The sequence below is a fragment of the Homarus americanus genome, unplaced genomic scaffold, assembly GCF_018991925.1.
Source record: "Homarus americanus isolate GMGI-L3 unplaced genomic scaffold, GMGI_Hamer_2.0 scaffold59441, whole genome shotgun sequence".
NCBI lineage: Eukaryota > Metazoa > Arthropoda > Malacostraca > Decapoda > Nephropidae > Homarus > Homarus americanus.
Genome location: NW_024755046.1, coordinates 17227 through 43066, shown reverse-complemented (window position 1 = coordinate 43066; position 25840 = coordinate 17227). Strand labels below are relative to the sequence as shown.

Genomic DNA, 25840 nt, shown 5'->3' with positions numbered 1-25840 from the left:
TCCCTCCCAAATCATGTAATTACCGCCAAAAGCCGATTATTCCCGCCAAAAGCTGTTTATTCCCGCCATAAAAAGGTGTTAGTTGTACCCGCCAAAAGTATGTGATATTAATAATCACTTTGGTGAATAACATGTCTCCCCGAAGCCTGGTTATTATTATTATTATTATTATTATTATTATTATTATTATTATTATTATTATTATTATTATTATTATCATTATTATTATCATGTACACAATCACATCCGTACATTTATCTCCACTAAGCAAAAACACACACACACACACACACACACACACACACACACACACTACCTACCTAACAACCCCTCCCACCCACTTTATCACAACTATGACCCAACGTGAGCCCAAAACAAGGCTAGGGGTCACGGCCAGAAAGAACTAATTGAGTCAATGTGGCCACCAGAGGATTCATTAGTTTTGGCAGGAACCTCGGGAGTTGTCAAGGACCCGGAGGAGGGGCGGCAGGAGAGGATGTCGCAGTGGCGGGAAACAAGTGACAGTCGGGGGGGAGGGGGTCAGGGGTTGTGCGTTGGTATTGTTGTTTATTGGTTTGATACAACAACAACAACAACAACAACAACAACAATAATAATAATAATAATAATAATAATAATAATAATAATAATAATAATAATAGTAACTAATAAATACAGACCCACAAAATGACTCGCCAATCAACTCCACGATAAGAAATAGTTCAACCAATCACAGGCTGACACTGATGGCCCGTGGCACTAAGCTATTAGGGTCAAGTGGCTCTTATATCTGGCACCCTGACTCAGATGTGGAGAAGATAACTTGATAATTGACTTTCTGGGTTAATGGTTGGTCACTAAACTTACTAACTTGTGATGCTGTTGTGAAGTGTGTTACTATTATTATTATTATTATTGTTATTATTATTATTATTGTTATTATTATTATTGTTATTATTATTATTATTGTTTTTGTTTTATGTTAGTAAATTCAACGAAATGCTTTAGGTGTGGTGGCTACAGTTTACTTAACAGTTCTTAAATAATCTCAAAAGAATCTAATTCCTCATTCTTTAATATATTTACATTTAATTCATTAATAGCAAAGGTTGGACAACTTGAAGAGTAGACAACCCAGCTTATTTCACCTGGAGATTGACCTCCCTGATGCTGACCTTATCTAATTCGAACCTTACTTATCATACCTGACCTTACTTAACCTAACCTGACTTAACCAAACCTGATCTTACTTAACTAAACCTGATCTTACTTAACCTAACCGGACCTTACTTAACCAAACCTGACCTTCTTAACCAAACCTGACCTTTCTTAGCCAAATCTGACCTTACTTAACCTAACCTGACCTGACGTTACTTAACCTAACTTAACCTAACCAAAAAGCGACTATTTACATTATCAGGTGAAATAAACTGGAGTGTCCAATCTTCAAGTGATCACAAAAAAAAAAAAAGATTTACTAAGAAATATCTATAGACACTGAACCACTATTGTAGGTAAAGAACACTACAAGATACATGCTTACTGTACAGAGTATTAGAAGGAGAACTAGACTAAAATATATTCTGTAATGCATCATACGCCTGGCAGTCAGTCAGTTTCCCTCCCATTGACAAGTTCCGAGTTGTTGTTGTTGACGCGAGAGCTTCCTTTGTCGACAGATCGCAACACCCATCCATTCATAACTTACATACATCGAGTGTTGATTGCTTATTAGTTGGTTTGAATACAATAAGGAGATGATTAAGAGCTAAAGGAGGTTAATGGAGATGTGTAGGGGATAATTATTGTATTTGGGAGAAGAGGTGGTGGTGGGTGGCGGCTATTTTATGTTGGGGGGGGTGGTGGTATTGTTGATGTTTGATGAAAGAAAGATGTGGGTGGTTGTTTGTCTCTCTCTCTCTCTCTCTCTCTCTCTTTCTCTTTCTTTCTCTCCTTCCTCTCCTTCCTTCTTCACGCTTGTTGTTTTCCTTCCCCTAATCCCTTTCCTCACCTCTTCATCCCCGTCTCCTCTCCCTTTCCTCTCCCCTTTTCTTCCCTCCCTTTCCTCTCCCCTTTTCTTCCCTCTCAATGACTCCTCACCACTCTCTCCCTCTACTCAGTAAGTATCGTCACAGGATTACGTTCCACCTCGTTATATCACTATTTACTCGCTAAGTGGCGGTAAAGTCCTCCAACTGTACCGGATATCGCTGCCTTACGCCCACACATCATTCACTACAGTTGGTTTATTTCCCCGCGTGTTTTATAGACATGACCATTTATCATTTCTGTGTATTTTTTATTTATTTTTTTTTATACGATATATTCTTTCCTATTAATCGTACGTTCGTGGTTCCGCCTGGCCTTCCGTCGTGGTATTTTTTTTTGTAAACATGGTAACTTGAGCGTTTATACTCCGAAGTTGATTTAAGCTCAACTAGATCTCATAGTGGACCAAGAATCATTATTTTTCTTCCATATTTTAGGGAGTTATGACTCGTTTTGTTTACATGGTTGCTGCAGGGGGGAGGGTCACCTGATGATTGGGTACTCTAGTTTATTTCACATGATGATTGAATACCTTAATGTCACCTAGGTGGGGTTAGTGTTAGGTTACGTTGCGTTACGTTTGGTTTTTATGTTATGTTAGGTTAAGTTAGCTCAGGAGAGGTTAGGTTAGCGTTACTTTAGGTTAGGTTAGGTTAGGTTAGGTTAGGCCAGCGTTAAAGTATTTAAATAACCAGATAAAATAAGCTAGGGTGTTTAATCTTCACGTGATGCTCCTTTGTTTTTTTACCAGCTTTACTCTTAATCATGACCACGAGGACTGAACCGGATCTAACCTCAATTTACTGCTTTTGTGACCTGGATCTATTTTTTTTTGCTTCAGGGTTTTCAATGAATTCTTTAGTTTGTTTTATTTATATTTTCGTTTATATCGATTTGTATTTTTTATTTTTTTTGTTTTCGTGTATTTTATTTTTTTAATTTTTTTTTTATTTTTTTTTTCCTTTCATTTTTTAGACATACTCATTATATGTAAAATTCTATTATCTTAATTACGTGTTCACATTTTTATTATTTTTTCTATTTACATATATTAATTTTTTTCTTTCTTTCCATAATTCTCAAGTTCTCTCGTCTAAACTAAATTCCTCATTCATTAATTTTCACTTTCCATTCTACAATTATTACCATTTTTTCTTAATTATCAAAATCATTCGTCCAAACTGAATTTCTTTTTGTTTTTAATTTTCAGTTTAAATTCAAGGACTATTAACTTTTTTTTTTCCATCACTCATGGACGGTAAAGCGAAAGTGAATTCCTCGCTTTTTTTTCCCTCGTCTGATTTAAATTGTTTCTTTGAAGTCATGAACAGTGAAACCCAATCATCGACGCTGTTTTCTGTCATACATACCTGATACAAGGGAATGCGTTTAGCAGAGGACGCGATGTTTGGTAATCTCGTCTTAACCTAACCTAACTTAACCTAACCTAACCTAACCTAACCTAACCTCCCCCCTCCCCCAGTTAGAGGCAGCGTTAGGGTGCTTTATCATCAGGTGAATCTATAACATTACTAAGAATTCACGAAGAAGAGATTAAATAACAGTACAGTAATTTAATCTGTATTTTCTGGGCTAAGTTTATTCTGTAGCTTAAGGGATTTTCGTAGGCTATTTACTCGTCTCCAAGCAGGGAAAATATACAGTACATAAGACTCAATTAGAATCCAAAGTCTAGATTCTCTCCAAAGATTGTAAAAGAAATTCGTATTATAATTTTGGCCTATTTGTGTTGATAAGAGAATTGTGTATAATGTGATCGCTTAAATTCCAATTCCGCTAGAAGAGTAGGCCTATATTTTAGTGTCTGGGATTTTGTATTGGTACTCCTTAGTGTATGTTGAATCCGAATCTATGGTCCACGATTCGATTGCGGGGTAATTATTGGTAATGACGCTTGGATGATTTTAATAACTTTCAATGCTAATTACGAGGTGGGATTTTGTTTTTTGTGTTCGTTTGGAAATACTTAATTAGTTAAACACCTTAAGCTATAATATATAGTTCATTATATATAATTAAGCTGTTATAGGTTAATTAAGCTGTTATAGGTTTTATAGGATAATTTTCCCCCTTTATCTACTAATATAAGGATATATTTAACTAATTCACATAAGATAAAACGCAAAATTAGATCATCAAAGATTGTTATATTAATTTGATCTCGTATCTTATGACTGAAGGAAGTATTTAATTAGTTCACTTAAGACTGGAACTGGATACCTGTGGATCTATCTGTCCAGTGTCGTTAATAAGTTCCTGGAAAAGGTGGAGGTGGGGGGAACTGGAAGGGAGATGTTATTATTGAGTTCCATCCACTTGTCTGTTTAGCAAAGGTTGGGGCTGTGTCTGACTACCCCCCCCCTCCTCCTCCCCCCTCTCCCCCTACTCCCTCCTCCCCCTCCCCTTTCTCCCCCCTCTCTCCCCCTACCCCCTCCTCCTCCCCCCTTCAACGCCTACTACAGTTATATGCGCCACTGTATCCGATTCATCCAAGGTTACGATGTGAAGATGGATTCTCAGAGATTCACAAGGACTCGTAATATTTTTCTCCTCATATCATAGAGAGATAAGAGAAAACTTCTGGTTCACTACAACTCAGATCAATGGACGTAAAAATCTTTCTAACACCGAAATCAAGATTAGTTTTTTTTTATTTATTTCAAAAAAGGAGGGGAAATATCAACAAAGGTTCGTACGCTCCAGGGAATATGGAATTAAAAACCAACACTCCAGCTGGGCATTTTTGGCTAAGGAATCATTACCGGCGGTAAACACGTACCATTTATACAGTGGCGGGAAGAATAAGGGACCCTGGGCTCGTATCCCCCTTCGGCGGAATGTAAACAGAGGAAAAGCGCGGGAAAACGAATGTCGAGTCAAGAGTTGCCGACGAGAAGATTTCTTTCCTTTGTCTCCTGAATATATTTTACTCCCATATTGTATCTCTTTCCTTTCTTTTCACTCTCTCTTACTTTCTTCCTTTTTTTCTTTTATTTTCGCAAAACTGTTTGGAGTGATATCATTCCTGACGTTTGAAAATGAATTAAATTATTCTAAGACTTGACAACACCGATGATTACAACATAATTTTGCTCACAGTAACTTAAATAATATAATAAAACTCCAATATAATAATAAAAAAACGAAATTACAATCTAGAAATAGCTCACAGTTTAAAAAAGAAAATATTCACTGGACATCTAATCTGTTCACTCCCTTCACAGATTGGAGCCTTGAGTTGAAAGTCATGTGAAGTCGGTAACACATACGAGAAGGCGCAATATTAAGAGGACGTATTTGATCTCAATTCACTGTTTGGGAGATGGAGAAGTAACTTAGGTTTCTTGGCAATACTAAAGAAAAAATATATGTATACCCCGAAAGTCTTGTCAATACTGGGAAGAAAAATGTTCCCAGTCTTTTTTTTTTCCAGTATGCACGAAGTTTGGGATACGTCTTGGATGGGTAATAGTAGCGATAGTAGTAGTAGTTGTTTTGGTGAAGGTGGTAGTGGTAGTAGTAGTAGTGGTAGTAGTAGTAATGGTAGTAGTAGTAATGATGATAATAGCATTGATTAAGTGATAATAGTAATAGTAATAATAGGTACTAATATAAATAGTATTAATAATAGTAGTTGTACTAGCGTGGATGAAAACATTTTAATGCTCGTAATAATAATGCCACCGAAATGTAAGTAATGTTAGTATTTATAAAAACTATAAATGATTAGTCAACGACCACTTAGCTACCACTTAACGAACCTCCTCAATAATCCTCAATTACCTAACGAAGCGATTAAAAAATATTAACCCTTACTACCACCCGCCACCACCTCACCTCCCTCCCCCTCCTCCCCCAACCTTGACGTGACCTCAGCTCTCAGGGAGGAGGTCAAAAGGTGAATGCCCTCCATATACTTTAATGACTCTCGGAAAAATATGAAAAAAAGGGAGTAAATGAAGTCAGGGAGTAAATAGGGAGAGGGGAGTGAGGGAGGTAAGAGTAGGAAAGGGAGGGGAGGGGGAGGTGAGAGTGGGGGAGGGTAAGGAGGGAGGGAGGGGCGTCTTTTCTCTCTGGAGGGCGCCCTTTGATTGAGGAGGAGGGAAGAGGGGGTAGGGAGGAGAGGTAATGAGTGGGGCAGGAGGAGGGTGTGTTTACTTTGGAAGGGGAAGTGAGAGTCTTGAGTCTTGAGTCTCTCTCTCTCTCTCTCTCTCTCTCTCTCTCTCTCTCTCTCACACACACACACCTCCCAGTTATCGTCTCCACATCGTTACTTGTCTCTACCTGCACCCACCACCTTCTACCACTTCAAGTTCCTCGCCTACGGATTCCTGTTCGACACCACAATCTTATTAAATACACAGGACCCCAAACACTCACTCGCTACGCGCGCGTGTGTGTGTGTGTGTGTGTGTGTGCTTCTAAATATTCTTACATGCCTCCACACTTAACATATTAATGAGTTCATAAGTTTTCATCCAAGCTTATTTCACCCAAGCTTATTACACCTAAAGATTAACCACCCTAACGCTAATCTGACCTAACATAGAGAAACACTAACCTAACCTAACCTAACCAAACCTAATCTAACCTAACCTAAAACCAACACGTGTTTCTGAACTCACTTTCTCACCCATCTTTCACTTCACAAGCTTTCAGAAAGTCGGAGAGAGAATGGGATGGCTTTCACATTTCTCTTGGGGTCTTGTAGCTTTCTTTTTTTATTTCTGAAGGCTAGAGAAAGGCGTTTGAGTGTGTGAGCTTGAGTTCAAAGGGAAAGCAGAGTACGTGCGGAGGAGAGAGAGAGAGAGAGAGAGAGAGAGAGAGAGAGAGAGAGAGAGAAACGATGAACAGAGAAAGAGAGCGAGAGAAACAAAGGGGATAGAACAACAGAGAGAAAGGGGATAGGACAAGAGACCGAGAGAGAGAGAGAGAGAATAAAGAGAGAGGACTGAAAGAAAGAAAGAAAGAGAGAGAGAAACATAAGTGTGTCCTCAGGTAACCATTTACTAATTATATATACCTGTATAAAAACTCCAATTAATCACACATCAACTTAATTAATCTATCTTAAAAATAATACTTCCTTTTCCATCCTCAACTCATTGCTCAACTCTTGCTGTAAAGACCATAACAAAATTCTACTGCAACCTCTCACTAAACGATTACAGCCAGCCATTACAGTAAAAGCTATTACACCATAGAGAAGTATTACATAATCTGTATTTTTTTTCTGGGAATAACAATAGGTGAATTAAATATTTTGTAATACCACGTTTCACAGGTTAATTAATTGGGAAGGTGTTATTTGAGTCATATAAACAGAGTTAAATAAGGTGTAATTGGGATCTGATGCCTATTAGAGCTATTTTATTGTTGTTTTTACTTGACGCGGGAATAGTGTGGCGATGTGAGGGAAATGTATAGACGATTTAACTTTTGTTTTTTGTTGTGTGTATAAATGATTGAATCTCTCTCTTTTTCTATTTTTGGTGTGTGTGTGTGTGTGTGTGTGTGTGTGTGTGTGTGTGTGTGTGTGTGTGTGTGTGTGTGTGTGTCTGTCTGTCTGTCTGTCTGTGAATGCTTGGTAATACGATGGGGATTTCTGTTCGTCTGTCTGTCTGTCTCTCGGCTATAGATGACAGAAACACTTACCAATACTGCATTCATAAACGAGTGAATCCACGAACGCCAACACCATGGGTAGGGGGGGGGAGAAAGAGGTAGGAGAGGGGGGGTAAAGGACGTGGAGGGGGTAGGGAGGTGGGGGGGAGGAAGGGGGGGAGGGATAGACGTGTGGGGTGAGTTTGAATCGCTAAACCCTCCAGGAATAGAGAGTTTGTATCACCTGAATGGACGCGATTGAATCCTCTTTCGTTTATTATCTCTTCTCTCTCTTCTCTTCTCCCTCTTCTCTTCTCTCTCTCTCCTCTCCTCTTTTTATAGTTCGAATCCTACAAATCGGACTCATGGAAAAGGGGGGAGGGGGGAATTAGATCCACACACACACACACACACACACACACACACACACACACACACACACACATACACACACACCTGATCGCCTTGAAACAACAACCTTACTTCACATATTGACTCGACTCACTCGTCAGAAACTGGTCAGAGAAAACGAACTCATTTCTCACTTATTCTCTATCTTTAAAAACCTGGATACTATCTCTTATCTCTAAAAAAACCCCACAAAAGTGTTCTCTTAAGTGGACAGGTATCTCTTAAAGTGGATAGGTATCTCTTAAAGTGGATAGGTATCTCTTAAAGTGGATAGGTATATCTCATAAACAGTTATCGACGATGGGATGGCGGGAGAATCAACACACACACACTCCCTCAAGTGGTATTTGATCCGACGTGTTTAGATTCCCTGACAAGGCGAGTGAGATTGGATCCTCTTGTGTTACGTATAGACGCTCTGTTATCTAAGGCTCTTATAGGATTAGAATGTATTACTTGAATCTAATGTGGTTTCCTGAATTTATAGAAGTTGTTATATGTAATGGTCTGGGTTTAATTGTTAATAGTTTGGCGTTAAATTTTGAGTATAATTTGGATTTTGTTGGTTAGTTTGGCTAGTACAGGTAATTATAGGGAGAGGGTTATATAATTTCACGATTTATAATTGGGAGTTGTTGGTTAGTTTGGCTAGTACAGGTAATTATAGATAGTTATATAATTTCACGATTTATAATTGGGAGTTGTTGGTTAGTTTGGCTAGTACAGGTAATTATAGATAGTTATATAATTTCACGAGTTATCATTGGGATTTTGTTGGTTAGTTTGGCTAGTACAGGTAATTATAGATAGTTATATAATTTCACGAGTTATAATTGGGAGTTGTTGGTTAGTTTGGCTAGTACAGGTAATTATAGATAGTTATATAATTTCACGAGTTATAATTGGGAGTTGTTGGTTAGTTTGGCTAGTACAGGTAATTATAGGGAGAGGGTTATATAATTTCACTATTTAAGTATAATTATGAGATATTCTTGTTTGTTTTAATAATTGGTGATGTTTAGCTAATTAATTATTGACTTAAGCCAATTTTGTTGGTGAGGTGGTCATAATAGCCAATTACGGTGGCCAGGTGGGGTATAATAACCAATTTCGGTCATCAGAGAAAGAGAAAGTGAGATAATAAAAGAGAGATAGAGTAAATAGAGAGAGAAGAAAAAAAAGAGAGAGAGGAAGTCAAAGTGAGATAGAGAGTGATTGAGAGCGACCCGGAAAATGCTTCCTCAAATTGAATTCATCTCTCCCCTCCCTCCCTCCTTCTCACTTCCCCATCTTGAATGCCTTTAAGAGTGAAAAATTTATTTTTCATCAAATTTATTTTTTTCACGTGGAAGGTGCCAGAGAAGAGAGAGAGAGAGAGAGAGAGAGAGAAGGAAGATATTTGCTGCACCCTTCCCTTCCACTCCCCTTCCTTCCCGCCCTCCCTTTTACTCGCTTCCGACACGACGCGATCCGATGACTCTAACCGCCCAGGGAAACCATAAGAGCCTTTGGGGACGAGCACACACACACACACACACACACACACACACACACACACACACACACACACACACACACACACACACACACACACACGACAAGACACGACAAGCCGAATATATTGTGTGTTATTGATCATGAAAGTAAAAGAAGGAAAGGAAAAAGAAAGAAAGGAAAGTGGTAGATAATATGTAGTAGTAGAAAGAAAAATTGATGAGAGTGTGGGAGGGAAAGGTGTGTGTGTGTGGGAGAAAGGTGTGTGTGTGGGAAGGGGAAAGGTGTGTGTGTGTGTGTGTGTGGGAGGAAAGGTGTGTGTGTGGGAGGGAAAGGTGTGTGTGTGTGGGAGGAAGGTGTGTGTGTGTGGGAGGGGGAAGGTGTGTGAGGAGGGGAAGGTGTGTGTGTGGGAGGGAAGGTGTGTGTGTGTGGGAGGGAAAGGTGTGTGTGTGTGTGGGAGGGAAAGGTGTGTGTGTGTGTGAGGGAGGGAAGGTGTGTGTGTGTGAGGGAGGGAAGGTGTGTGAGGGGAGGGAAGGTGTGTGTGAGGGAGGGAAGGTGTGTGTGTGGGAGAATATGTGTGTGTGGGGAGGGAAAGGTGTGTGTGGGAGGGAAGGTGTGTGTGTGTGGGAGGAAGGTGTGAGGCCACAGGTGTAGGGAGAGTGTAGCAAGGGAGGGAGGATATAAGGGAGAGGAGGTGTAAGGGAGAGAGAAGGGAGTGTAAAGACGGCGACATTCAACTCGACATATTAAACAGATTAGTTCAGCACACGTGTTCACAACCTGTACAAGATGCGTTCAAACATGTGACTCTCGTGTTGAACAAAGTGATAGAACATGTGACTAGAGGTTCAAACATGTGACACACTCGACCCACTTCACACAGAGAGAGAATCTGTCATGGTGAGAGAGAGAGAGAGAGAGAGAGGGGGAGTTTTCACCTCTCTCACGTATGGACGAAGGTGATGGTAATCTAATTGTGGGAGGGGAAGGTCTGTTGCCTTTAGGACACGTGTATTGGACAAGGGTGACGCCTCATCGATCTATATCTCCGGTTGATATGCCATTTGGACACGTGTATTGGACATAGGAGGGATGGCTGGGTGTACTTGATTGGACATTTGATGGGTTTATGCCATTTGGACACGTGTTTTGGACATAGAAAGTAGTTATCACATTGAGAAACGTGTTTTGGACATGGGGAAGGCTACGTGAGCAAACTAATCCCAATAACAGTTACGCTGTTGGACACGCATATCGCACAAGACACGGGTGATGTCCCAAGGCACGGGTGACACGGGTTTTGGACACGTAAAAGGAGTGGGAGGGAGGGAGGGATGAAGGAAGGGGGAGAAGGGGGGAGGGGTGAGGGAAGGGGGGAAGGAAGGGGGAGGGGTGAGGGAAGGGGGGAAGGAAGGGGGAGGGGTGAGGGAAGGGGGGAAATGGTTGTATCATGCTCCAGTTTGCAATTAATTTCACTGGATATGTTAATGTTATTTAATTCAGCTGTGTGGGTGTGCGTCTCTCTCTCTCTCTCTCTCTCTCTCTCTCTCTCTCTCTCTGTCACACCTGTTAACGAGTTGGATCCACTTCATTTACATACATACATACATACATACATACATACATGCAAATTTATACACACACACTTTTCCATGCAGGTATTGCCTTTAATACTAATAATAATAATAATAATAATAATAATAATAATAATAATAATAATAATAATAATAATAATAATAATAATAATTTGACTGCTACAGCTATAATATTTACACCAAGTTAAAGAGCGATGGTAGTGAAATGTGGCTGCCTTGTACCGTAGGTTTGTGTGTGTGTACAAGTTTCTTTACGCCATTTGCCTCTGTCTACCCAGCAGTAATTGGGGACCTGGATGTTAATCGATTTGTGGATCGTGTTCCGGGGTAATGGTTAGCCAGTGCAGTTGGCGAGTTGTCCGGTCTTCTCGGACTATTCCTTGACATTGGGTCATGCAGCTCGTTAACTCAGGTTGTGGTTGTTGTGTTGGCGACAGCTTCATGATGTGGTTGTTGTGTTGGCGACAGCTTCTACCCCTTAAACAAATTCACGTCTAGGTGGCCCTTGGGCCGGCCATCCTCGTTACATGAGGGACAACCATTATTATACGTATAAGTAGAAACACACACACACACACACACACACACACACTTAACCTTCTCTCCACTCCTCCTCCTTTCTCTCTTGTCCATCATATTCTCACACTTCCCCCTTTCTCTTCCTCCCCAACCTTTCTCTTCCCTCCCCTACCTTTCTCTTCCTCCCCACCTCTCTTCTCCCCCACACCTCCACGTTTCTATATCCTCACATCTTCTCTCCACCCCCACCCCCACACCTCCCCCCACTTTTACCCCACACCTCCCCCACCCCACACCCCCACACACCTCCCCACCCCCACCCCCACACACACCCCACCTCTCAAACTGCCAGAACATTTCAAGCCAGCCTTTTTGTAACGTTTGTCGATGGGCCAATTAATTCTCCAGCTTACTTGTCAAATGGGCCAATTAATTCTCCAGCTTACTAAAAGGAAACTGTTTGATGTCAGACCAAAGAGGAAAACCCGGGTGAAAGAGTTGACGCTTTTATTCCCTACGCTGTGAGGTGATATTTTTACGCTGGTCTTTATAATGGAATATTAAAAAAAAACATAATTGGCAACTCTGGTGTTTTTTTTGTTGATTTTTCGTATTGGTGTAAAATAAAATTGGGAAAAAAAACATGATTTGGCAACTTTGGTGTTTTTTTTTTGTATTGGTGTAAAATAAAATTGGAAAAAAACATAATTGGCAACTCTGGTGTTTTTTTTTGTTGATTTTTCGTATTGATGTAAAATAAAATTGGGAAAAAAACATGAATTGGCAACTCTGGTGTTTTTTTCTATTGATGTTTACAAAAATCGGGAGAAAAAACATAAAATATCAATTCAGGTAATTCTAAAATATCTTTAGTAATTTAGTTAAAATTAAAGAATGATGTGGTTGAATGGAAACAAAACTCACTTCTATTCCTGAGAGTCACTCGTTCGATCCTAGACTGAAAATACCTAACCTAACTACACAAATGAGTAAAACAAGGCTTGTCTAGTTTAGTATCAACCACGTTCTAAACTCGTTTCTTACCGTCTTGAAGTAAAATTAAAAGAATAACATTACAAAATGATATACTGACCCAGAGTTAAATTAAAGGGAAAGAAAAATATTAAATGGCAACTCGAGTCTTATTATTATTATATTGGGTTACCATTTTTATTTTATTTTGTTTTTTTTTCATCTTTATTCTTTTGTTGTTTTGAAGTTTATTCTTATTTACTTTAGTTTTTGTTGTTGTTTGCTGTTTATGTTTCCTTGTTTTGGGATTTTGTTGAGTAATTTGTATTTTATGAGTCACGTATTGAGGAAATGGTGACAAACAACAAACAAACACAAACAACAACACAAACAAACAAACAAACATTAAATAAGAGTATAAATTTTTTTACAGATTTAAAATGAAACAAAAAAATGTAATCATATTTTTTCAGTTTCTTTGTCGCGTTAAGTAGGTAGAAAAGAATTAGAGCCGCCAACTTGAAACCCGCCCCCCCAAAAAAAAGTTTCTCGCCAAATTAATTCGCTAATTGGACGCGAACATCCATCAGAATCTTCGCCAAAATGAGTTTCATGTATGTATGTATGTATGTATGTGTGTGTATGTATTTATATATGTATGTATGTATATGTAATTGTGTGTATGTATGTATGTGTGTATGTATGTATGTATGATGCTCCCTATGTGTGTATATTACGTATGACTGTATACATGTACTCTACCTAATCTTACGGCTAAGTTTAAGGTTTAGGAACGAACCAAGTCTCCAAACGCTGCCCTAAACCCCTTAAATACCGCAGGGTTTAAGGTACCGTCGTTGGATACCTTAAACCCAGGTATTTTTTGGGGGGTATTTTCTTGTGGGTATTTTTGATGAGAAGAGAGAGGGTAGGGGAGGGGCTGAGAGAGAGAGAGAGAGAGAGAGAGAGAGAGAGAGAGAGAGAGAGAGAGAGAAATAGCGTGATATAAAGAAAGATTGATCACGAAAATAAAAGAAAGATAAAGAGAGAAAGAGAGTTTAATTAATCACACCAACTTAGATTAACTTCCATAATTCAACTCCGAATTTTTTTTTTCATGCCGATTCAAAATGGCCGACAAGCGTCCATTTTGGTAATTAAAAAAAAATAAATTCTAACCATTTATTTATTTTTTTTAGTAATTTCAAGATAATATTTTGGTAACTTATAAATACCATTACTTACCTTTGTCTAATATAACAAAATATAATATAACGTACATATAGTGGTATACCCGCAAGAGAGGACATATAAATATACCTGGTATATTTCAATAACTTACGGGAGAGTATTTACCATAATTTAAGGGGGTATAATTGTATATGCTTAGGGTAGTTGGGCTGATATAAGTAGTATATATCGTATATTTCGTAGAATATATATCATAGCATATATTTGATGAGTATACGCGATATATTTACCCCATAACATACATTTCAGAAGTATACCCAACATGCAATAATCTACATAATTGCACTCACTTGGTAGCTGTAGTGTGTGACTGTAGCAATCTTCTACAGTGGGTTTGTAGGTCGGCGAGAAGAACCCTTGTAGGAACTGTAGAACCAACGAGGTCTTGCCCACACCCCCAGCACCAAGAACCACCAGTTTGTTCTCCTTCATGGTTCTACCGTAGGGCCGTCCTGGTTCCTCTTCTGTTTGGTTAAGTGGTGGTGTTTCCCAAGGGCGGGTTAAGGGGTTGGGTTCTATTGGTGGTATGTGGTTTTGTTAAGGTTCATTTTCATTGGTTTGTGGTTGTATTTAGTGGTATGGATGTGGGTTTTTTTTTCCCAGGATGTGGTATAGTAATCTTTTTTAGGTTGTTTTTCCTAGTGGATATAACGACTTTATTTTTTTTCCCAGGATGTGGTATTGTAGTCTTTTTTAGGTTGTTTTTCCTAGTGGATATGACGACTTTATTTTTTTTCCCAGGATGTAGTATTGTATAGAGTTAAGGCTACGTTTTTTTCCCCAGTGGATATAACGACCTTATTATTTTTTTTCTAGTAGTTTATACGAATGAATATATATTGTCACGTATTTTTTCTTTTTTTCTCAATGTTTATTTTCTTTCCATTGGTTTTTGTTGATGTTTAAGAAAGTAGAGATGAGGGAAGAGAAAGAGGGGGGGGGGTGGAGGGAGAGATGAGAGAGAGACTTTAGAGGAAGATATTTACTGTTTTGTATCGTCGTAGTGGGAAAGATATTGGTTGTTCTGAATGTGTCTCATACTATCTCTCTGTATTGTGTCTCACCGTTGTCTCCTCACTGTCTCGCTGTAAACTGTCTCTTGCCGTTATCTCTCACTGTCTCTCTGTAAACTGTCTCTTGCCGTTATCTCTCACTGTCTCGCTGTAAACTGTGTCTTGCCGTTATCTCTCACTGTCTCGCTGTAAACTATCACCTACGTATAACCACAGTTTATCTCATCAGCTTGTTTCACTTCATTGTCTTTAAACGATACAAACTTTCCAAGGTAAATAACCAGCGAAAATGTCTCTCAAAACTTTCTAAACAACTTTCCCCAGTAGTCACAAAATACACTTAGAATTAGAATAAAACTTTTTCCTTTTTTTTTTCTTCCTACGTAAAAATACAAGTTTTTACGTAGATATTGTCTATGTTTCTCACTGTAGATGTAGGTAGAATCTTCCTTCTCTCTCTTCTATCGACGCTGGGAGAGGTGGTGTGTGTGCCCCAGGTGATTGGTGGGCGTGTGTGAGAGGGAGGGGACGAGCTCTAGGTCTCGTCTCGGCCGCTGTGTGTGGGAGAATGATGTCCCACCGACCTGCTCGCTCCTTATATATATCCCAGAGGCGTCGACGGTGGTGGTGGTGGTGGTGAGAGGAGGATGGTGTTGGTGAAAGAGGGAGGGTGACTGATAATGGTGGAGGTGAAAATGGAGGGAAGGAGAGAGGGAGGGAGGGAGGGAGGGAGGGAGATAATATTGCTTCTTATATCTCACTTTACTGAAGCCTACAGCAGCATCACGCCTCAACCCTGTCCCCACTCATCCTGGGGTAGCCTGCTCACACACACACACACACCTGGCGTGACATGCTGTATATCCAATCACAGAGCAGGTCATTGTGATTGGCTGTGATTGATTGAGTGTGATTGACTGGCTGTGATTGGATAGCACGAAGGTGAAAGAATTATTACCTGTGGAAATAGTCAATATTACATTACCTGTTGGCAGAGTCACCTCACCTGTGTGTGTGCTTGCGTGTGTGCTTGCGTGTGACGGATTTAACATGTATTTTATCTCACCTGTGCCAGACAAGCATTCACCTTTCACCGTCCAAATACAGAGAGCTTGCCTTACCTGTTCAGCCTCCAGTACAGAACACCAAGAAGGCAATAACTCAAACAATTGTGAATGGATTGGACCTAAACTTGGTGTATGGATGCATTACAACATTATCTAAGGTGTGGTCAGTAATTTGTTGTTTCCACCTGTATTTTGTTGTGTTGTGGTCATTTGAAGTTTGTTGTGGTGAAGACGGTGGTGGGGGGGGGAGGATGTAGGAGTGGAGTGGAGTGGAGTGGAGGAGTGGGAAGGGGAGTGGAGGATGGGGAGTAACTTGACCACCTCGTAGTATGGTTGTCTACGATGATATTGGTGTATAATGTGAATAGCGATTTACTCCACCAAAACGACTTACTCCACCATAACGATTTACTTCACTATAGCGATTTATCCACCTTAGCGATTTACTTCAAAGCGATTTACTCCACCATAACGATTTACTTCACTATAGCGATTTATCCACCTTAGCGATTTACTTCATAGCGATTTACTCCACCATAGCGACTTAATACTCCTCACTCTGTTGCTCTGTAATATCACCTTTACCTGGTTACCTGCCTGAGCTCACCTGCGACAAGTGGTGATTGTGTCTGAGCTCTGAGACACTCTACTCTGACGACTTACACTGACGCACTCTACTCCTTCTGATGACTTACACTGACGCACTCTACTCTGACTTGACGCTACACTCTACTTGACGACTTACACTGACGCACTCTACTCTGACGACTTACACTGACGCACTCTACTCCTGTGACGACTTACACTGATGCACTACTCTGACGACTTACACTGACGCACTCTACTCTGACGACTTACACTGACGCACTACTCTGACGACTTACACTGACGCACTCTACTCTGACGACTTACACTGACGCACTCTACTCCTCTGACGACTTACACTGACGCACTCTACTACTCTGACGACTTACACTGACGCACTTACTCCTCTGACGACTTACACTGACGCACTCTACTCCTCTGACGACTTACACTGACGCACTCTCTGACGACTTACACTGACGCACTCTACTGACGACTTCTACTCCTCTGACGACTTACACTGACGCACTCTACTCCTCTGACGACTTACACTACTACTGACCTTACACTGACACTCTACTCTGACGACTTACACTGACGCACTCTACTCTGCTGACGACTTACACTGACGCACTCTACTCTGACGACTTACACTGACGCACTCTCTACGACTTACACTGACGCACTACTCTGACGACTTACACTGACGCACTCTACTCTGACGACTTACACTGACGCACTCTACTCTGACGACTTACACTGACGCACTCTACTCTGACCACACTGACGCACTCTACTCTGACGACTTACACTGACGCACTCTACTGACTTGCTGACTTACACTGACGCACTCTACCCTCTGACGACTTACACTGACGCTACTGACGACTTACACTGACGCACTTCTACCCTCTGACGACTTACACTGACGCACTCTACCTCTGACGACTTCGCACTCTACCCTCTGACGACTTACACGACACACTCTACTCTGACGACTTCACTGACGCTCTACTCTGCTGACGACTTACACTGACGCACTCTACTCTGACGACTTACACTGACGCACTCTACTCTGACGACTTACACTGACGTACTCTGACGCTGACTGACGCACTCTACTCTGACGACTTACACTGACGCACTCTACTCTGACGACTTACACTGACGCACTCTACTCTGACGACTTCTCTCTGATGACTTACACTGACGACTGACGCTGACGCACTCTACTCCTCTGACGACTTACGCTGACGCACTCTACTCTGACGACTTACACTGACGCACTCTACCCTCTGACGACTTACACTGACGCACTCTCCTCTAACGACTTACACTGACGCACTCTACTCTGACGACTTACACTGACGCACTCTACTCTGACGACTCTACTGACGACTTACACTGACGCACTCTACTCTGACGACTTACACTGACGCACTCTACTCTGACGACTTACACTGACGTACTCTGGACGACTTACACTGACGCACTCTACTCTGACGACTTACACTGACGCACTCTACTCTGACGACTTACACTGACGCACTCTATGACGACTTACACTGACGCACTTCTACTCACTGACGCACTCTCTACTCTGACGACTTACACTGACGCACTCTACTCCTCTGACGACTTACACTGACGCACTCTACTCTACTCTGACGACTTACACTGACGCCTCTGACGACTTACACTGACGCACTCTACTGACGACTTACACTGACGCACTCTACTCTGACGACTTACACTGACGCACTCTTACTGACGACTCTGACGACTTACACTGACGCACTCTACTCTGACGACTTACACTGACGCACTCTACGACTTACACTGACGCACTCTACCTGACGACTTACACTGGCGCACTCTACTCTGACGACTTACACTACACTCTACTCTGGACGACTTACACTGACGCACTCTACTCTTGACGACTTACACTGACGCACTCTTACTCTGACGACTTACACTGACGCACTCTACTCTGACGACTTACACTGACGCACTCTACTCTGACGACTTACACTGACGTGACGCACTCTCCTCTGACGACTTACACTGACGGATTAGGAAGATGATAATGGTGATGTGTGTTTTTGAGGGAGGGAGTGAGGGAGGAGAGGAGGGAGGGGAGGGAGGGAGGGAGGGAGGAGGGAGGAGGGGAGGGAGGGAGGGGGAGGGAGGAGGAGGGAGGAGGAGGGGAGGGAGGAGAGGGAGGGAGGGGAGGGGAGGGGAGGGGAGGAGGGGAGGGAGGGAGGAGGGAGGGAGGGAGGGAGGGAGGAGGGAGGAGGGAGGAGAGGAGGGAGGGAGGGGAGGGGAGGGAGGGGAGGAGGAGAGGGAGGAGGAGGGAGGGGAGTGAGGGAGGGAGGAGGGGAGGGGAGGGAGTGAGGGAGGAGGGAGGGGGAGTGAGGGAGGGGGGGAGGGGAGTGAGGGAGGGAGGGAGGGGAGTGAGGGAGGTAGCGAGGGAGGGAATGATGTCGCCTTACCATACATACATTGTTTAACCCTTATATGTGTGATTTTGTTATTGTTGTTGTTAATGGTGTTGTAATTGCTGTATGTTGTTGTTTTGTCTTATTAATAGATTATGGGGGTAAGATGAACCTACTATGACGAGGCGAACCCCAATTGGTCAGTTTTAAAGCTGTATATGACGTAGGGACTCATGATTGGTCAGTTTTAGGGTCCCGTTATGACGTGGCGAATGGTGATCGATTCCCTTCTAGAGCTTAGGATGACGTAGGGATCCCTAATTGGTCATTTCTTAAAAGCCTTGTGTGACGTGGCGAACCATGATTAGCCAGTTCTAGAGCCTATTATGACGTAGAAAACCTAACTTCATCCAATCAGGCACAGTGAAGCTTCTAATTGGTTGTGGGGTAATAGTGAACTTGACCTCATAGGTAAGTCAGTGCTCTGGAAAGTAATTTGGGCAATGGGCAATAGATTACTTCTTTCATGGGCAAGTGGGAAGGCCTGGTTAAGTATTGCCATGAAAACTAAAGTGAACTAGTGTGTTGACCTCTCCCTACCACCACCACCACCACCACAACCACCACCACCACCACCACCACCACCACCACCACACCCACCAGCCTCCTCCGGCATCTGCTAGGCCAGGGTCGCTAAGGGTTGCTATGGTAACATCACCCCGCGTCACTAGAACAGCCTCACGTTGGGATTAATTATTATTTTCCCTAGAAGACTAAACCTAACCTAAACCCGATTTATTTACATCTCAATAAAAACACAAACAACCATTTTATGACCTAATTACTTAACTAGGTCCTTGAGTTAATGACCTTGTTAGTTCTTATAAGCGACGGAAGACCCGGAAGGTAATTTAACTTTTTATGAAGTCGTTATCCAAGCGTGTTTTTTTTTTTTGGTGTTTTTGTGAGAATCCGGATTTGTTGATGTGTTCGTGAGTGATGAATGTGGATTTTGATATGGGATTTGTTGAAGTGTTTTTTTGGGTAGAATGTGGATTTTTTTTGCTGAAGGATTTATTGACGTTTTTGTAAGAGAATGCGGATATATGTGGTTAGGAGTCGGAAAAAATGAAGTATTCGACAGAGACAGACAGACAGACAGACAGACAGACAGATGTAATTGCATAAATAAATAGACAGATATACAGAGAGACATACAGACAGATTGACAGACAGACAGACAAATAATTGCATGCATACCGAGACAACTACAGCTGTTATGATTGTCGACGTTAATAATATAAAATATATATTTATTTAATGTTTACTCAACCAATTTAGATTTTTTTATTAATTGAGGATAATTTTGATCAGTAAATTTGTAATTGTTTTTTATGTTGATTAAAAACTTATTATTTTTTAATTGTTTGAAAGATTTTAATTCTTATTTTTTTTATTTTAATGTTTTTATTAATATTTTTTTATTGATAATTTTTAAGTTTTATTATTTTGGAAATTTTTTTTTAATTTTCTTGTTCATTTTATTTATTTATTTTTCATTTATTTTTTTATTTTTCAAATTTACTTTAAGGATTTTTTAATTTTTTTTTAATTTTAATATATTTTTATACCGATATTTTGACGATTAATTTCATATATCGCAAATTCTTTCTTTTTGGGATTAATGTCTTGTATATATATTTTTTGTACCTATTATTTTTATTATTGATGGATTCTATTTTACGTTATAATAATTTAGCTTTTATTAATTTTATATGAAATTTAACAAAAATGAATTCGTTAGTGTCGATGTATTTTATTTTATTTATTTATTTTATTATTTTTTTTTTTTAATTTTATGATTCAAATATTTCCAGTAATTTTTTTTTTTTTTTTATATAATATTTATATAGATTATTCTTTCATAAACATCTACTTTCCCTTATTACCCAAATTTATCCTCTTATTCATCTGCTTCTCTTCTTTATCATTATTTACGTATTTATTCATTATTTATCTAGTTATAACCTTTACAGTAACTTCCTCTTCATCGATTCGTTGAAATTACCATTGTGTCATTAACCCGGCTGTATGAGGTCACGAGCTGGTTGCCACGCGACAATCGGAGAGAATCTACTTTAAAATTTAGCTAATTTAAGATGGGACTTGTTGACATGTTATTTCAGGTTCGCGAATTGTTATTAAATCTTCGCGAAATATTATGATACATATGCGAAATATATACTCCCTTCGCGACACATTGATCGTAATTTTACAACGCAATGTTTTTAAGTTTTCCCTCCATATTCGATTGTTTTTTATTTTTAGCACTTAAGGTGGGGGCAGTTCTTCTGATGTCTGTCTGTCTGTCTGTCTAGTTCAATTTATTTTATCCAATTCAATATTTCTTTATTGGTCTGTCTATTTGATCTATCTATACGTTTATCAATCAATCTATCTAGTTGTTTGTCCATGAATCATTCTTTTTATCATTTTGTCCATATTATCCTATATAATTTGTCAATCATTCAATCTATTTATCTATGCCTACCTATAATATACTGTATACCCATCTATCTTCAATATACAGTACTTCAAAAACTTCTCATATTAATTATTGTAATAAAACCTCATTGTTTGGTTGAAAAAAAAAAAGCGCGCGCACTTTTTGTTTACATTGCTTCCCGCCAGATATATGAGAATCAGCTGACTATCGGAGACAGCAACACGTGTGGCTGGGGAAGTCTCGTGCTGTGATTGGTTCAGGTTTATACACAGCTGATCCTAGTGGTGTCGTCTGTTGGAAAGATAAATCAACTTTTGTGACAGTGTGTGTGTGTGTGTGTGTGTGTTTTTCATCCAAACATCCAAAAAAGACACAAAAATGAAAAGTAGGACAGAAAAAAAAATCGAAAAAAATATCGCTATTACCACAAAATTAGAAATTGCCGGAAGTCTAAAAGTTTGGGAAAAAATCTTACTTTTTTCCCCTTCTGTGGATGTTTTCAGACGATGAGTTTAATGGATGCTTTTGAGTTTAGTAAAGAATAAACAGTAAGTTGTAGTTGTGACGGTCTGGTTGTTGTGGTTGTTATTGTAGTTGTTATTATTGTTGTTATTAGTGTTGTTTTTTGTTATTGATGTTGTTGTTGCTGCTGCTGTTGTTTATGTTGTTGTTAATGTTGTTATTGATAATTACAAAATATGAACTTTTGATCAGAAACAATTCACGGCTAAAGACAGAGAAATGGACAGACACGTGAACAAAATAGACCTCTCTCTCTCTCGCCTAAGGCTAGTTAATGGAAAGTAGAAAGCGGATGTGTGGATAAGGGAGTGGATAGATGATAGTGAGGGTTTTTTGAGATGTGGATAGTTGGATAGGGAGGAAGGCTTTCACTACTGATGGATGTGGATAGTATCGTTATGCCTGCCTGCTTGCTTGCTTGCCTGTGTTTACGTACACTGTAAATATGCAAATAAATATAACTTTACATTTACGAATCTAAAAAGACAAAACCGAAAAAAAATTTCCGACCCAATTATATCAAATGACAGAGCAAAACCAACTCATTTAAGGTAATTAGGTCAGGTAATTGCTATAAATATTCACTGTTCTCCTAAGGCAACACAATGGCTATATTTTGTGATTCTGTGTGTTAAATTATGTTCGGTGATACTGGATGCGGTAGTGGTTGGTGGTAGTGGTGGTAGAAGAGTGTTAGTAATGATGATGATGATGATTGAGCAGTATTGATAATAATAATAATAATAATCAAAACTATTGCCTTACACTTCCCACACAGTTTACCTTCATTATACACACCTGGTGATGGTAGTATGGGTGTGGTAGTTGACGTAAGGTCGTATATCGTACCCAGTTTCTTTGAGTAGTAGAGAACATGACACAGAAACTCCACCTGTGTCTCAAGTTGTGTTATAATGAGCAAATGCTGTGGGGGTTTACGTGTTATTGTCTTGTCTGTTAAGAGAGAGAGAGAGTGGTGGTTTGAGTCACCCCTTGCAAGTGTGGATTATTGTGAGAAAATCCGAATTATTGAGAGAAATCCCGAATTATTGAGAGAAAATCCGAATTATTGAGAGGAAATCCCGAATTATTGAGAGAAAATCCGAATTATTGAGAGGAAATCCGAATTATTGAGAGGAAATCCCGAATTATTGAGAGAAAATCCGAATTATTGAGAGAAAACCCGAATTATTGAGAGAAAACCCGAATTATTGAGAGAAAACGGGAATAATTAAAGAAAGCGTGAAGAACAAGAGAAAACGGGAATAATGATAATGCAAATAATGACGGAAACATAAATAAAGGCATCTGAAAGTTAATAATACTTCAGTATCAGATTTTTTGAGTCATCCCTTGAACCGAAAAATTAAAATCGACAGAAAACTGAAAATAGAAAAAAAAAATTACGGAAAATTACACCAAAAATCGAAATAAATTAAATCCATTTAATTATTTCCAGTAATTTGCAAATTGTTTTACCTGGCAGAAACCTTTATCAACACTTACATTAATTAACAGTTAGTGTAATTAACAGGTTTGAGGTGATTAGGTTCTGAGATATGAAGAGGAAGAGGGGGGAAAGTTGGAGTGGTGGAGAGAGGGAGTGGTGGAGAGAGGGAGTGGTGGAGAGAGGGAGTGGTGGAGAGAGGGAGTGGTGGAGAGAGGGAGAGATGGAAGGTAAGAACAATCTGATAAATTAATTTGTTGATTAAATATTTCCCAGGTGTTTAAAGGTGTTTTAAGTTTAGGATTTTGGGATTTCTTGGACGTGTGAAAGAATGAGACACAGACAGACAGTATATGCAAGCTATTTAAGATAATAATAATAATAATAATAATAATAATAATAATAATAATAATAATAATAATAATGGTTGCCCCTCGTGTACAAAGATGGCCGGCCCAACAGCCACCTAGACGTGAATTTGTTAAAGGTGTAGAAGCTGTCGCCAACACAACAACCACACCCTGAAACTGTCGCCAACACAACAACCACACCCTGAAGCTGTCGCCAACACAACAACCACACCCTGAAACTGTCGCCAACACAACAACCACCCTGAAACCTGCCAACACAACAACCACACCCTGCTGTCGCCAACACAACAACCACACCCTGAAGCTGTCGCCAACACATCAACCACACGAAGCTGTCGCCAACACATCAACCACACCCTGAAACTGTCGCCAACACAACAACCACACCCTGAAGCTGTCGCCAACACAACAACCACACCCTGAAGCTGTCGCCAACACAATAACCACACCCTGAAGCTGTCCAACACAACAACCACACCCCTGAAGCTGTCGCCAACACAACCACACCCCTGAAGCTGTCGCCAACACAACAACCACTGAAGCCCCAACCAATAACCACACCTGAAGCTGTCGCCAACACAACACACCCTGAAGCTGTCGCCAACACAATAACCACACCCCTGAAGCTGTCGCCAACACAACAACCACACCCTGAAGCTGTCGCCAACACAACAACCACACCCTGAAGCTGTCGCCAACACAACAACCACACCCCTGAAGCTGTCGCCAACACAACAACCACACCCTGAAGCTGTCGCCAACACAACAACCACACCCTGAAGCTGTCGCCAACACAACAACCACACCCTGAAGCTGTCGCCAACACAATAACCACACCCTGAAGCTGTCGCCAACACAACAACCACACCCTGAAGCTGTCGCCAACACAATAACCACACCCTGAAGCTGTCGCCAACACAACAACCACACCCTGAAGCTGTCGCCAACACAATAACCACACCCTGAAGCTGTCGCCAACACAACAACCACACCCTGAAGCTGTCGCCAACACAATAACCACACCCTGAAGCTGTCGCCAACACAACAACAACTGAGTTAACGATCTGTGTAACCGAGTGTCAAAGAATACACACACACTCACACACACACACTCACACACACACACACACACACACACACACACAAACAGACACACACACACATTTATTCCTGTTTTTCTCAGGTAACAGCGAAACTTAATAGAAAAATCGCGAAATTTAACAGAGAATTGGCGAACGTGATCAATTTTAGCTTATATGCAAATTCTGTTCAGGTTACTCGATTCGCCAAACTTGGTTATGTGAATTAGTGAGATGTTACCAGAGAGTTAGAAAGATATATACAGTGTAACCGGAGAGAGAGAGAGAGAGAGTTAAATAAAGTGTAAATTGATAAGTCCTTTCTTTCTTTCTTCACACACACACACACACACACACACACGCGCGCGCGCGTTAATTCTCACCTGGTAACATAAGACAGGTGAGATAATTAAGGAACTCAGGTACGGTCACCGATAATTCGGTATTGTTAATCTTTGGTGTTGGAATAATGAGAGGCTTTATAGTGTGTGTGTGTGTGTGTGTTTTATCTTGCTAAACACACACACACACACATGCTAAACTCTCTCTCTCTCTCTCTCTCTCTCTCTCTCAGCACGCCTCCCAGAGTTCAACACCCTGCCATGAAGTTGTCTTATTTGGCAAACACATTTTCATCTTTCCTCTTATTTCTTCTTCTCTCTCTCCTCTTCTTCTCCTCTCTCCTCCTCTTCCTCTTCCCCCTCCTCCTCTTCCCCCTCCTATAATCATCTTACACACAACGAAGGAGAGATAGAAAGGAGGAGGAGGGAAATAAAAGGAGAGAAAGAAAAATATAGAGAGAGAACCAAACTGAGAAACAGGATGAATGAGAAAGATTTAAAGAAAGAGACACATGTAGAGAGAGAGAGAGAGAGAGAGAGAGAGAGAGAGAG

The 25840-nt window shown here is 40.4% G+C and overlaps 1 protein-coding gene across 1 annotated transcript in view; it reads right to left on the bottom strand.

Annotated features, from left to right (window-relative positions):
• Window positions 1-15490, bottom strand: part of LOC121856148 (ras-related protein Rap-2b-like) — a 37816-nt gene extending 22326 nt beyond the window's left edge. The window contains exon 1 of the mRNA XM_042351461.1: window positions 14207-15490. Coding sequence (XP_042207395.1) covers window positions 14207-14348 — 142 coding nt within the window. The 5' untranslated portion in view covers window positions 14349-15490. The remainder of the gene's footprint in view (window positions 1-14206) is intronic.
• Between the last annotated feature and the right edge of the window lie 10350 nt (window positions 15491-25840).